At 55.0% G+C, this 12,617-nt stretch overlaps 1 protein-coding gene across 3 annotated transcripts in view; it reads right to left on the bottom strand.

Moving 5' to 3' along the window:
* Positions 1-7,592, bottom strand: part of GGT5 (gamma-glutamyltransferase 5) — a 29,483-nt gene extending 21,891 nt beyond the window's left edge. The window contains exons 1-3 of one of the 3 annotated variants that reach the window (XM_072606715.1): positions 7,214-7,592; positions 727-857; positions 18-113 (exon numbers count right to left, since the gene is read on the bottom strand). In XM_072606715.1, the coding sequence (XP_072462816.1) occupies positions 18-113; positions 727-857; positions 7,214-7,383 (397 nt within the window). In that variant the 5' untranslated portion in view covers positions 7,384-7,592. The other 2 variants (XR_011966555.1, XM_072606714.1) reach the window with 2 other exon arrangements.
* Positions 7,593-12,617: the final 5,025 nt, after the last annotated feature.

Raw genomic sequence — 12,617 nt, 5'->3', positions numbered from 1 at the left:
TGCTTGGCAGACCTCACCTTTCCCCAGCGGCTTATCTTTCTCACAGTGCTCCTGCAGCATCCGGGGGATGGTCTTAGGCACAGTTTCCCGAGCGTTGATCACTTCTACCTCTCCTGGAGATGCACACACTGTCAGCCTTGCCCTGATCCCCACCCCTTCCCCCACTGCAGCCTCCACTGGGACTAGACAGCCCTCTAAGGACCCTGCTATCCTCCGTGCAAGACACTCCCTCTTCCCTCAACCAACACTGAAGGGGTTTAGGGGAGGTGGGATCAGAATAAAAGTCACCCCCCCATATCTCCATTAGCTTTAATCTGGGGACATGAACCATGATGTAATTGGTGTATGGAATTCCCAGGTAGCAGAGGCCCTCTACCACTGCAGACAGCAACCCTTCCTCTTTGAAGCCCCTCAGAGGTTCAGTGACTTCATTCACATCCTCCCACATGGCTCTCCAGGTTCTTTGAAAGGGGTTGCAGTCCAGGGTAGGTGAGGATCTACTAGTGTCTCCTTCTCCTTATTTTACAGAAGAAGAAACTAAGGCCAGAGAAGGGAGAAGGAGTGGCAGCCTCAGGCTCAGTCCCAGGGCTCCTTCCATGCCCTCACACTGTCTGCCTGGGGTCAGAATGCCCAAAGCAGTGAGAGGGCCTGAGGATGGGGGACGGGGGTACAGGGGTTTGGACAGATCTATACTGCTAAGGGAGGACCACAGCCTGGGGCACTTACCTGTGCTGGCATTGTAGATGGTGAAAATGACCCCACCACCCAGGCCCATGCTCTGAGGGTTGACCACAGCAGTGCAAACCAGGGCAGCGATGGCTGCATCCACTGGGGAGCCACCTAGCTTCAGGATGTCCCTGGGGGAGGCCAAGAGGTCTGTCAGTCGTGGCACAGGGCACATGGCCAAGCATGGCCGAAGCTGACTACCAGAGGGTAGGCTCAGGGCTGAGCAGGATCCATGCCCAATGCCAGCCTTACTGTTAGCCCCTTGGACTTCATTCTCCAGGAGGTCTGACTCAGAAAAATTCATTCTCCTGAGTTCAAATTCAACCTCAGACCCTAGAAAGCTGGGTGACCCTGGGCAACTCACTTCACCCTGTTTGCCTCAGTTGCCTCATCTGTCAAATGAGCTGGAAAAGAAAATGGCAACCCCTCCAGGATCTCTGCCAAAGATAACCCAAATGGGGTCCCAGAGAGTTGGACACCCTCTTCTGCATGGGAGTTACCCTTCGGTAACCTAAGGCTTAGCCGTTAAGGTGCCAGGTGCTAGGGCTCCAAGCCTAGCTTAGGAGTCCAGGCCAGCAGGGCAAGGTCTGGGAGTCTAGGTCCTGTGAGTGGTAGTGGTAGTGGTCATCCTGGAGCAGAAAAAGCTCAGGGCTGAGTTCAGGTGGGAAGGAGGGGTCAGTTTTGTTTTGCTGTGGGGGCCAGACCCAGGAATAGCTGGGGGGGAGTGTGTGTGTGAAGGTGATTCTGTATTGATTCAGAGCTCAAAGGTTTCCAAAGCTCTTTATTTGTGTAATCTTAAAAGCTGTGCTTAAGGGCTAGTATCCTTCCCATTTTACAGATGAGGAAACTGAGGCACAGAGTCATGGTTAAGTGACTTGTCCAGGATCGCCCAGTGAGAAGTATCCAAACTTGGGTGTTCCTGTCTCCAAGTCCAGTCCTCTTAGCACCTACCATGTGCTAGGCCCTGCCCTTCAGGCACCAATCTTCTCTGAGTGTGGGTGAGATCCCACCTGGACTTTGAGAAAGCAGACAAGGTCCCCCTGGAGTCCTAAAGGGTGGGAGCAGCCAGAGCTGAGCTTTGGAGACCCAAGCTGATGGGGGAAATTGGGGTTGGGAACTCCCAGGGACTGGCCTTTCTTATCTGGACCTCTACCATCCAGAACTCAGCTGTCCTAGGACTTGGATTCTATCTCCCTCTGGTCTCCTCTGTGGAGAGCTCAGATGGGGCTAGGGAAATAGCCACCTGCGCAGGACTTTCCTCAGGATTTCCCCGGGCCTTAGCTCCCCTCCAGATGGGGGACCCAGACTCACAGGCCAAAGGCAGGGTGCTGGCCTCGTCCCCTTCATGCTTCAGGGGAAGGGGAAAGGAGAGGCCAGAGAACCAACCTGATTCCTGTCTGACCCACAGGGAAATCCAGGAGGGATGGCTTCTCCACACTAAGAGGGCAGAACTGGAGGGAAACAGCCCTGGGGGGCCCAGGTGAGTGATAGAGGGAGCTCCAACCCCCATTTTAAAGATGAGGACCTGAGACCAGAGGCTAAGGTCTATTCCAAAGATCTGTGTGACCTTGGGTGGGTCAGTTCATCTCTGTGAGACTCCAGGTTGGATCACCTTGATAGACCCCTTTAAGGTGGCAGAGCACCTGACAAACCGCCTCTCATTGGCAGGGAGCTGTGCTCATTGTCTCCACCCTAAGGACCATGGGACCTTCCCAGGGGATGTGCTGTAACCTCCCCCATGTCGTTCTTTCTGGAGTGTGGGCTCCTCCAACGCAGGGACTGTCGAGCTTCCTGTGTGCACCTCCAGAGTAGGGCCACGGAAGGACCAGGAGCAGCGCTTCTTCCCTCGCTCGCTCACTCACTCACTCATTCACTCACTCGTTCATCCATCCATCCATCCATTCGTTCACTCACTCGTTCATCCATCCATTCACTCACTCATTCACTCAGCACTGAGATGACTGCCTTCTTGAGGGAATGATTTCACTGTAAACAGAGACAGGATGACTCCCTATCATGGATGGGAGGATGGCTGTGGATGGGATGCTCTCTGCCTCTGGTTGTCTGGGTTCTTTGGGTAACCTGGGCCCCTGGCCTACCCTCTGATTAGAGGAGTTGGTTCAGAGCCATACTGATATGACTCAGGGAAAGAAGGGGCCAGGACCTGATGAGACTGGATGGTTCTTAAAAGGCCAGGGTTCCCTTTCTCCCCGGTGGCGGGACAGGTGGCCACCCAGGTTTCCCTGAGGCTGCTGGTGCCTGCCTGAAATTGGGGAGCTCTGGTTCAGTGCTTTGACTGTGGTGACCAGGACTGCAGAAGGAGACTAGAAGAGGAGCACCAGGGCTGCCAGGGAGCCAGAGGCAGGGAGACCTCTGTGCCTCCCTGCCCCCCTCACCCATGTCCTTTGGTCTGGACACACGGTGTTCCCCACTCCCCCATTCCTTTCCCACCATCTTGGAGCCTGAGAATCCCCTTGGGAGGGTGAGTTAGAAGAGTTAGCTTTAGGGGAGGTTGGAGGCGGAGCACTCCATGGAGGGGATACTGAATGCTCTGGTTAGTAAACTGATGGCCAGAGATGCTGAAGCTGGCATGTGGGGGAGGGACTGAGAAAAGAGCTACCAGATGTGGTATCCAGTGGGGGAGGGGAGAACTACAGATCCCCCCTTTTCATCATATGGGGAAACATCCCACCTCCTCCCCACACTGGGCCCAACAGTGGTAGGTGAGCAGTGCAGGTGGCAGGGTCCTCTGGAGGGGACCACACTGGCTCTGTAGGAACTTCCCTTGTAGAGGCTCAGGGGGAGCCAGCTGGGTCACTGCTACCCCGGCAGGGTACCCCAGAGTCCACACAGAGTGCTCCATGAGCTTTGGAAGGAGAAGCTGAGATGATGTTAGCCCAGGACATAGGAAAGGTGATTGTAGGTGATGGTGGTGGTGGTAGTGTGTGTGTGTGTGAGACAGACACACAGAGACAGGCAAAGACACAGAGTCACACAGAGACAGAGAGAGATATAGACCCTTGGAGAGACAGATCAGGGATGGGGAGGCTCCTGAGGCTATGCTCAGTTCAAGGGGCCACACACACCAGCTGAAGTTAATGTCAGGGTACAGAGCATCCCAGGGGTCCCAAGATGGTTTGAGGCTAGGGAGCTGTCCCCAAACCTCACCCCTCCATGGCCCAAGTTGGCACCCACCACTGGCAGGGGAAGCAATGGGGTTGCCAAAAGGGGACTAGGTTGAGCTATCTCCAGGTACTTTACGGTCCCTGGCTATGGCTGAGCCCCTCAGGGGAGGACTGGAAACCACCTTGAATGTCCAAGGACACCCTGATCTTCCCAGGCCTGGGGCCAGCTGGCAGGAGGGCAGGGCAGAACCAGGGCAGGGCAGAGCCAGGAGCCTGGCCTGGGCAGTCAGTCAGTCCCTGAGGGCTCCAAGGAGGAGGAGGTGTGGGAATGGGAGAGGGGTGCGCCAGGTTGGGAGGCCCCAGAAGCCTGTCCTAATCTAACAACTGTTAGTACTGGCACTCAGTCCCTCGAGATAGACAGATGCTCTCCCAATATGGTGCTGCCTAAGTGGGGTGGGGCAGGGGACTCTGTGGTTCCCCCCGTGTTATAGAAGCAGTGTCCCGTAGCTGGAGGCTGATCTCCTTCCAGACTGTGCACCTGGTACTGCCTGGCTGCCTCCCACAGTAATCATGATGGCTTGCCTCGACACCATGGGAGTCATCCCCTTGGGTCCTTCCTTAAGCTGTGGGCTCTTGGTGGTTTTTCTGAGAGCGTCCCCCCACCCAAGGGGCTGGCGGGGTATGGGGGAGAGGAGGATGAGCGTCACGAAATAGCCTCGGAAAGCAGAAGACACCAACCACACGGACTGCCTTGGGTTAGACGTGCATCTAGGGTTAAAATGCGCAGGATCTCCTCTCCGTCCAGGCGAGTAGCCAGGCGGCCTAGGTCCCAGGTCCAGCTTCCCAGGGTCTGAGGAGCCAGCTGCCCAACCTCCCAACCCCTCCATCGCCGCAGCCCACTTCCAAGGCCACTCTGCTCATTTCACAGCTGAGAAAACTCAGGCCCCATCCCACAGTTATTGGTGTTGGGGGCATATCCAGAGTTCAAAAAGGGTGCCGCTTGCTCCAACCCTGTGCTACATCCCCATCCCCTCACTCCCCTCAGAGGGCTAGTGTAGATTCTTTGTCCTTGTCCAGGCCATTTTCCCATTCTAAGTCTCAGTTTACCCAATTGTAAAGTAATAGGATCAGATTGCCAAAGGGAGCAGGATGAGGCTCCCCAGGGCATCTTCTTTGGGCTACCCCATACCACCCATCTGGAGGAGAAATCCTTCCCTGCTGAGGCCAGCTGGCAAACATCTGAACCTTGCCAAACATCTGGACATTTCCAAGGCTCAGAATCAGCGAGGGACTCTTTCTCTTCATCAGCTGTTCAGCCCCTCTTGTGAACAGGGGCTCAGAAGAGAGGGAGGGAGCAGGGGTAGGTTCTGGATCTGACTAAGTATTTCCTGCTTCCCCTGGGAAGGGATAGAGTGGTGTGAGAGAGACAGCTGGGACAGAGGGCTCGGGGCTGGCTGCAGGTAAGACTCAAGGAGCTGTCACATAAGTGTAGAAGCAGGTGCCTAGGGCAAGGGCCCAGGAGTTTGTGCCTGGCCTGTGCTGTTTAACACTTGCATCAAGAACGCATCAAATGTACAGGTCCAGGGCAGAAGGGTTAGTGAATGCCCTGGATAACAGACTCAGGACTTAAAAAGATCCTGCCAGGCTGGAGCCTTAGGCTGAATCTGTAAGATCCTTTCATGGGGATAAAGGTAAAGCTTTGCACAAGGGTCCAAAAAATCACCTTCACAAATATTAGATGAGGAAGATGAGATATGAAGAGACAGCAGCTGTTCTGAAGAAGATCCTGGGATCTTTGTGAACTGCAAATTCAGCCTGGGGTTGGGGGGCAAAAACAGCAAATCCATTCTTGGGCTGCTTTGGGAGGGGAATGGTTCCCTCTTTTCTTTCCCTGGTCAGGCCTTTTCTGGAGCACTGAGGTCAGTTTTGGGCCCCACAGCTGAGAGCAGAGGAGGTGACCAGGATGAGGAAGGTAACTGGAGAAAATGGGTGTGTTTAACCTGAAGGAGAGACAGGAGGCCTGTGTTCAGGAAGCCCAAAGAAGGAGGGGCTCCCACCCTGAGGCTCTGGCCCAGAGCACCGTGGGCAGCCTGTCCTGGGACGTTTCCCAGCCAAGGCTGACATTCCCTCACCAGGCCTGCTCTGAGGGGCTTTGCTGGCAGGGACAGAGGGGCTGGATGCCTCTGAGTTCCCCTCCCACTCTCCGGGTCCTCAACTCTCTGTCCTTCTAAGATTCCCTCTCTCTCATGGAGGCTGCTAATGTTTTAGCCCAAGTCAGAGCTTGTGCGCTGCTTAGAAGGGGTAAGGGAAGCTGGGGACCCAGCCCTACCCCCCCTAGAATAGTGACTGAGGCAGTAGCCAGAGCCTCACAGGTGATGGTAGACAAGCTCCTCCTCATTTCCTCAGGCATTGGACTTTCCTTGAAAGTCCCTTAGCCTGGCTCCAGCTGACCTCTCCAGGCTGGTGAGCCACTAAGGCCCTTCACACATTGTCCCCAAAAAAAGTGCCTGAACTTGCCCAGCATCAGGGCAAATAGGGCAGGGGCTGTGTTGGAAAGGGAGGCTGGACAAGGCTGCACTGGATCCCAGAGCCCTCTCGGTCACTCCTGGATGGAGGCTCGAGATGGTCATTGCTCTGGTCCTGGCAAGAAGTGACTGTGGGGGCCTGTAGGAGAGATGGGAAGCTAAACAGGATAGGGCTTGGCTGTGGGAAGGGTGGTAATGACACCAGGGTCATGAAGCCAGGGGAGTGGGGGGATGGGAGCGCCCTTGACTGAGGCAAGAGAGGCAGAGAGGTGGGAGGAGGCAGCCAAAACCTTCCAGTTCACTGCACCCCCAAGGACATCCTGGTAGAGATGTCCCACTGAGCCTAACCCTAAATGCATGCCTGGGTAGTGTGCCCAGCTCAGGGGAGAGGCTGGGATGGGGCTCAAGCTCTGGGCCACAGGGGCAGCTTGAAATGAAGTGAAATGAACTCCTGACACGTTCTGTGCCTAGAGCATATGGCCTCTCTTTTCAGACAAATTAGTCTTTCTTATTCCCTGCTCCAGTCTTGGTGAGAGGGTCCTACAGACCACCAGCCACCCTATTGCACACTGGCTGCTAGCTGTGGGAGCATCTGTCCTGCCAAGCTAGAGTAAGGAGACCCAACGTTCCGGCTGAGCAACTGGCATGGCCAGGGCTTGCTCCTGCCCTTGAATGAGCCCAGGAACAAGCCTGCATAGTGTATGGACCGAACCAGACCCCAGCCCTGAGCAAACTTGGCCATTGGTCCTGAGAGAGCCGAGACACCAAGCTGAGTGGCCAGTCGTGGTCCATGGTCAGGACCGAGCCCTGGTCCTCCCAGGGACAGTCCACACTTACCTGCCGATGTCTGAGCAGCTTCTGGCGTCGGCTGCCACAGCAGCTGTGGGATAGTTTTTACCTGGGCACCTGCTGCGTGGGGCCAGGAGGCTGGCCAGCACAACGGTGGCTGCCAGGATCGTCAGGGCCAGCAGGATGAAGCAGGCTGTGCGACCCCCAACCTTGGCCATAGCCAGGGCGGCTTGGCTTCCTGGAAGGATAGAGCTGGGGTGTGAAGCAAGCAGGGAGCTGAGCTCCTGGGGCAGCCTCCCCACACCACCTCCCTCCTCCTCCTGCCCCCAGGAGCCAGGCCCCCTGTCTCTGGCACCAGCTGGTAGAGGGGCTGCCTGGGGCAGCAGCAGCAGCGGCAGCGGAGGCAGCAGTGAGAGCCTGTTTCCCCTTCTGCATCCTTCCTCCAGCTCCCCTAGGGTGCAGCCCCGGCTCTGGGCGGGCAGAGGGAAGGCTTTGGTGACTGTTCTCCTCCCATACTCTGCTGGCTAGTAGCCACCCTCAATCCTGGGCGTTTTAACCACTTCCCCACCCCACCCCCCATCCCAGCCCTCTGCCACGGCTGGGAGCCTTTCCTGATTGCCCCTTAATGGGCCCCCTGGCTCTGTGGCACTTTGGGCAGGTAAGTATCTACTGTGTGCTAGGCAAAGTGTTAAGCCCTGGAGCTATAAAAAGAGGCATGAGGCAGTCTCTCCCCTGGAGAAGTCACAATCTAATGGGAGAGACAGTGTGTAAGCAGCCTCCAGTGACAAACTACAGCCAGGAGAAATGGGGGATAAGTGGCGTTAGGAAGAGGGAAAGGCTTTCTGTGATTGGCAGGCATGTAAAGGGAGCCAGCTCTCTCTGGGCCCTCTTGGTTTCCCCCTCTGGAATGTTAGTGGTTGGAGAGAAACCCTGGCTTCCTTCCAAAGGCAGCTGGGGTCACCCCCTCCCCCCTCATCCTGTCCCTGGACCCCCTTCCCCCATCCCTGGATGGAGGGAGGTCATGGATTGGTTCCCTGTGCCTGCCCTGCTCCAACCTCTGCCCTGGCACTGGGTGGGGGGATCTGGAGGGACCATGCAGTCCAGCTCCCTGAATTCCCAGAGGAGCAGGTGAGGCTCAGACAGCAGCTGCCACTTGGCCAAGGTTACCCAGCCAGTAAGGGTCAAGTGCCCTGGCCCCATTATGGGCAGTACTGGCATCTGTTCTCTCACTTGGAGACTTGGGAGAAAATAGGGGAGACACTGAGAAGGGAGATGCGAGGACTGAGGAGGACTGTGGCTATCCACCAGGACAGGCCAGCAGGAAGGATCCCCTCTCACTGGGGCCAGCTGCCCCATATGAGTTTCCGGTTTCTGACATGTTTGATAACCCAGCAGATAAGACCTTTCTCTCAGCGTAACAAGACCACAGTGCAGTTTTGATAAAGGACTTTCTACTATTCTTGTGAAGAAGATGGCAGGATGAGGTGCGGCAGGGCAGGATGGATGGTGGTAAGCGAGGAGATCTCCAATGGAATGCTGCCGGGATCAGTGCCGGCTACAAAGACCCCACACCTGGAGGCATCACCAACCCCCTGAGTGACCAGGCCAGGATCCTGAAGGATTGAATAAGAGGAAATTTATTTGGGAGAAATGTTAAGTTTTGTACTTGAGCACACATGTTGATAAGGTTGGGGAGGCCCACTGAGAAAACAGTCTGTCTGAAGAAGAGTGTGGGGTATTAGTGGACTTCAAGCTCCATTGAGTCAGCACTGAGACTTGGTCATCACAAGAGCTCTTGGGCTGCCTTGAGAAGGCAAAACCTTCTTATTCAGGGAGCCAAGGGTCCATCCCTCTAGCCTCTACCCTCCTCCAACCTTGGCTAGAGTACTGCGGACCACAGCAGAGAAAGGTCCTTGGTAAATGGAGCATGTACCAAGGAGGGCAGTCAGTCCAGGGAAGCGGCTGGATTTTGCCAGAGGAGGACCCAGTAAAGACTGGAGGGGGCAGAAGCATGGCAGGATGGCTCTGCTCAAGTCTCTGAGTTGTCGCTTGGAGTAGTGATTAGATCTGTTTTTCTTAGCCCCAGGAACTCTGAAGGAGGAAGGGAAGCTGACAGTTTGGACTGCCTTGAGAGGAGGTGAGCTCTCCATCCTTGGCTGTCTCCAAGAAGAGGCTGGCCACTCACTTGTCAGGGATGCCAAGGTGGGACTCCTTTGAGGTCAGACTGAGCCCCCTGCCAGCTCTGAGGCTCCAGGACCCTGGAGATGCTAGGCAATAGCCAGTGGCCATCTGCCTGAATATCTCTGTCCTGAAATGACCTGGAGGGTGTTTCCAGGGTCAGGAGCCTGAAACAAAGGCTTGGTCAGCTGTGGCCACCACATCCCCCCCAGGGTCTAGGCGATGTGGCGCCAAGCTGTATGGCCACACAACACATTCCCGGAAAACATGATGTTGTCTGTCCCAGACCAGGCCAGTGGGACTACCCTGCCTTTTTGGCCCTCCCTCAGGCTCATCACAAAGGGTGGTGGGACCCTGGCCAAGTCACTGCCTCCACTAGGCTCCAGCCAGGTGGTGTCTGAGGCAGGCCCTTCTTGGAAACTGCAGCCAGTTTGTGTAAGGCAAGGGGTTCTGCTCAGAGCCTGAAGAGAGGAAGCTAAGGTCCAGAGTGGGAGGGGTGACAGGAGCCCCCTGGCGCTGGAGTCAGACCAGCAGGCACCTCTCCTGGAGCTACCTGCCTGCAACAGCAAGGTCTTTTTCATACTGGATTTGTCCAGGAAATGTGGAGGGGGCTTGGGCCAGATCAGCACTAGGCTCTCTGCTTGAGGGCACTTGGACCCCCCATGGACCTGGACCATCACTGCCCTCTCTGTGCATGGGGAGCTTGCTACCTCCACCGCTAGATAGGAGAGCCTGTTGGGATGGCGACACTGCCCAGACCTTCCCTTTTCCTAGCAAGCTGAGATGCTGCTCAGAAGTGGCCATTGTTTGAGAGACTGAGGAAGTGGAGGCATGGTGTGGTGGTCAAGGAGCAGGGCTGCCTGGTCAGGTACCTGTGCACACAGCTTGGACTCCAGGTCGATGCTGGGGCCCAGGAAGTGTGTTGAGGGCCAGGATGGAGTGCAGTTGACAAGTTCAGGATAGATTTTCAGGGAATCTGCTCTTTGAGACTGTGCTCCCTATCATCCAGAATGGCTCTCCATGCTCCCCAGATGTTGTGGCTCCTTGAGACAAACCAGAGAACTACAGAATACAAGGGATATGTAAAATAGATGCCCTCTAGGCTGGCAGTCTTTAAGACAATAAGACTGGCCAGATCTCTAGGACTAGAGATGAGCAGAATATCACATAGACTTGCAGCTTCTGTCTATAAATACCCTGACCCTCAGATCAATAAATGGAGTTGCCCTATCTTCTCCCACCTGCCTGTGTGTCTTTCTTTTTCACGGCTGTCACTGAGCCACGTGGGGACGCAGGCTGTCCGCCACAGAAGTGTTCTGAGGACTGGCTATTAAGGATGCCCTGGGCCTTCCTCCCCCATCTCCTGCTCTCTAGGACCTGTGGGGCCAGAGGTCTTTTCTCACTCTGATGGGTGAGTGACGGGTGTTTGGCATTCATCATATGAAGGATGCTGTGCCAGGGATCAGAAACAGAGAAGTGAAAACCTGGGCTCCCAGTACTCCAGTGGTGGGGTGGTCACCATGGAGGGGGGTGGCCCAGGCAGCTTCCTCCCTCCCCCAAGAGCTACTGCCTCAGACCAGAAGGAAGTGGGAGTTGGGACAGGCTTCTCAGAGGGCTGGGGGGTAGTCTGGGGCCAGATGTAGAAAACTCCAGGACAAGCAGGCCTGGAAAGCAGACAGCCCAGAATGGAAGGATCTAATGGGAAGGATCTAATGGGAATGGATCTAATGCCAAGTGAGCAGGGTACCTGACCTGCTATAGAGGAACCCCTCCCAGGACACAGCCATCCTATCCCTCCCTGGCCTAGAACTATCTTGAGGTTCCCATTGCTTCAGCCTGTTCTGACCTTCTAAGAGAACTACAGCAAAGATAAGACTACATGCTAGACTTGAGCCCTGAAGGATGGATGTAACCCAGAGAAGAAACTGAAGCTGAGAGTTGTTCATTGCCTGTCCAGGGTCCCCCAGGTAATCCTGGCTCTCCTCTGAGCAGCCCCAGAGGGCAGGACTCCCTCAGGCCACACTCCTGGTGGCCCTTCCCCCTTTTCCTGATTGGATCACAGAGACTGTGTCTGGCCATTCTCTGTATGCCCAGTGCCAGGTTAGGGTAGGTCCTTCAAAGTCATTTGACTCTGACTCTGAGTTTGCTGTGACCTCACTGGGCATCCACATCCTTTCCTTCCTCAGCAGAGTCATCCCCATTTTTCTTTTTAGGATTTTGTTCTGTGTTGCAGGATTCCAGGACCCGGGATGTTCCCTAGACTTTCTAGGAAAGTGGTCCTGACCTCCCTGGTTCTCCTCCTGGATTCTGGGATGGTACTATGGTGTTTCCTCAACACTGTCCATTTGTCTCTCTCCTGAGTTCCAATCCAACCTCAGACACTTACTAGTTGGGTGACCCTGGGCAAGTCACCTAATCCTGTTTGCCTCAATTTCCTCATCTATAAAATGAGTTGGAGAAGGAAATATTCCAGTATCTCTACCAAGGAAATGCTAAATAGAGTTACAGAGAGTCGAACATGACTGAACACAAAAAGCAGGTCCTTGAGAAGGGTGTGCTGGAAATGGCCACACTTCTCAGTTTAATCTGAATCATGAACATTTTCTCCACTTTTGAGTTGACTCTTGGTTCCTGCTCAAGAAGCTTACATTCTAATAGGGAGAGACAACACATAGAATCAAGCTGAAGGTGGGGAAGGTGGGGCAGCAGAAGTACCCAAGATGGAGGCATGGTAGAAGAAGAGCACAGCCTGGAGAGAGAGGAGATGTGACTGGCCTCAGCATTCTCCTGAAGTAGAGGTTCTAGGGGGAGGGAGAGGCTGCAGGGGCCAATGTGTGGGTTCCAGAGCTGGAGGGAAGCTTCAGGAGGAAGAGGTTTTTGGGGCTTGCCAGAGGAAGTCTGCGGTGCAGCATGGAGAGGGGTGAGGCTATGTGGTTCTTCCTCTGACCCTTCTGTAGATAAAGCACAGGCCACTCCCATGTGACTCCCCTGCTCAGAAAATTCCAGTGGCTCCTCTCTTTGAAATATCTAGGAGACAATTGGTGATGGTAAGTGGAGCTCAGGAGAGAGGTTAGGGCTGGATATGTAGATGTGTAAGTCATCTCCACAGAGATGATAACCAAAGCTAAGATGGCTGGGAAGATTACCAAGAGGTTGGACCAAACATTGGACCAAAATGATATCACCATGATAAAGTGAAGTTTCAGTGTGTTCAACTGTGGCTGATCAGACCAATATGAGCTCGGAATGCTCTACCACAGGTTGGGCACAGATA

This window comes from Notamacropus eugenii, chromosome 4, assembly GCF_028372415.1.
Source record: "Notamacropus eugenii isolate mMacEug1 chromosome 4, mMacEug1.pri_v2, whole genome shotgun sequence".
NCBI classification, from domain to species: Eukaryota; Metazoa; Chordata; class Mammalia; order Diprotodontia; family Macropodidae; genus Notamacropus; species Notamacropus eugenii.
The sequence above is the reverse complement of the archived record's forward strand: the minus strand, read 5'-3'. Positions and strand labels throughout refer to the sequence as shown.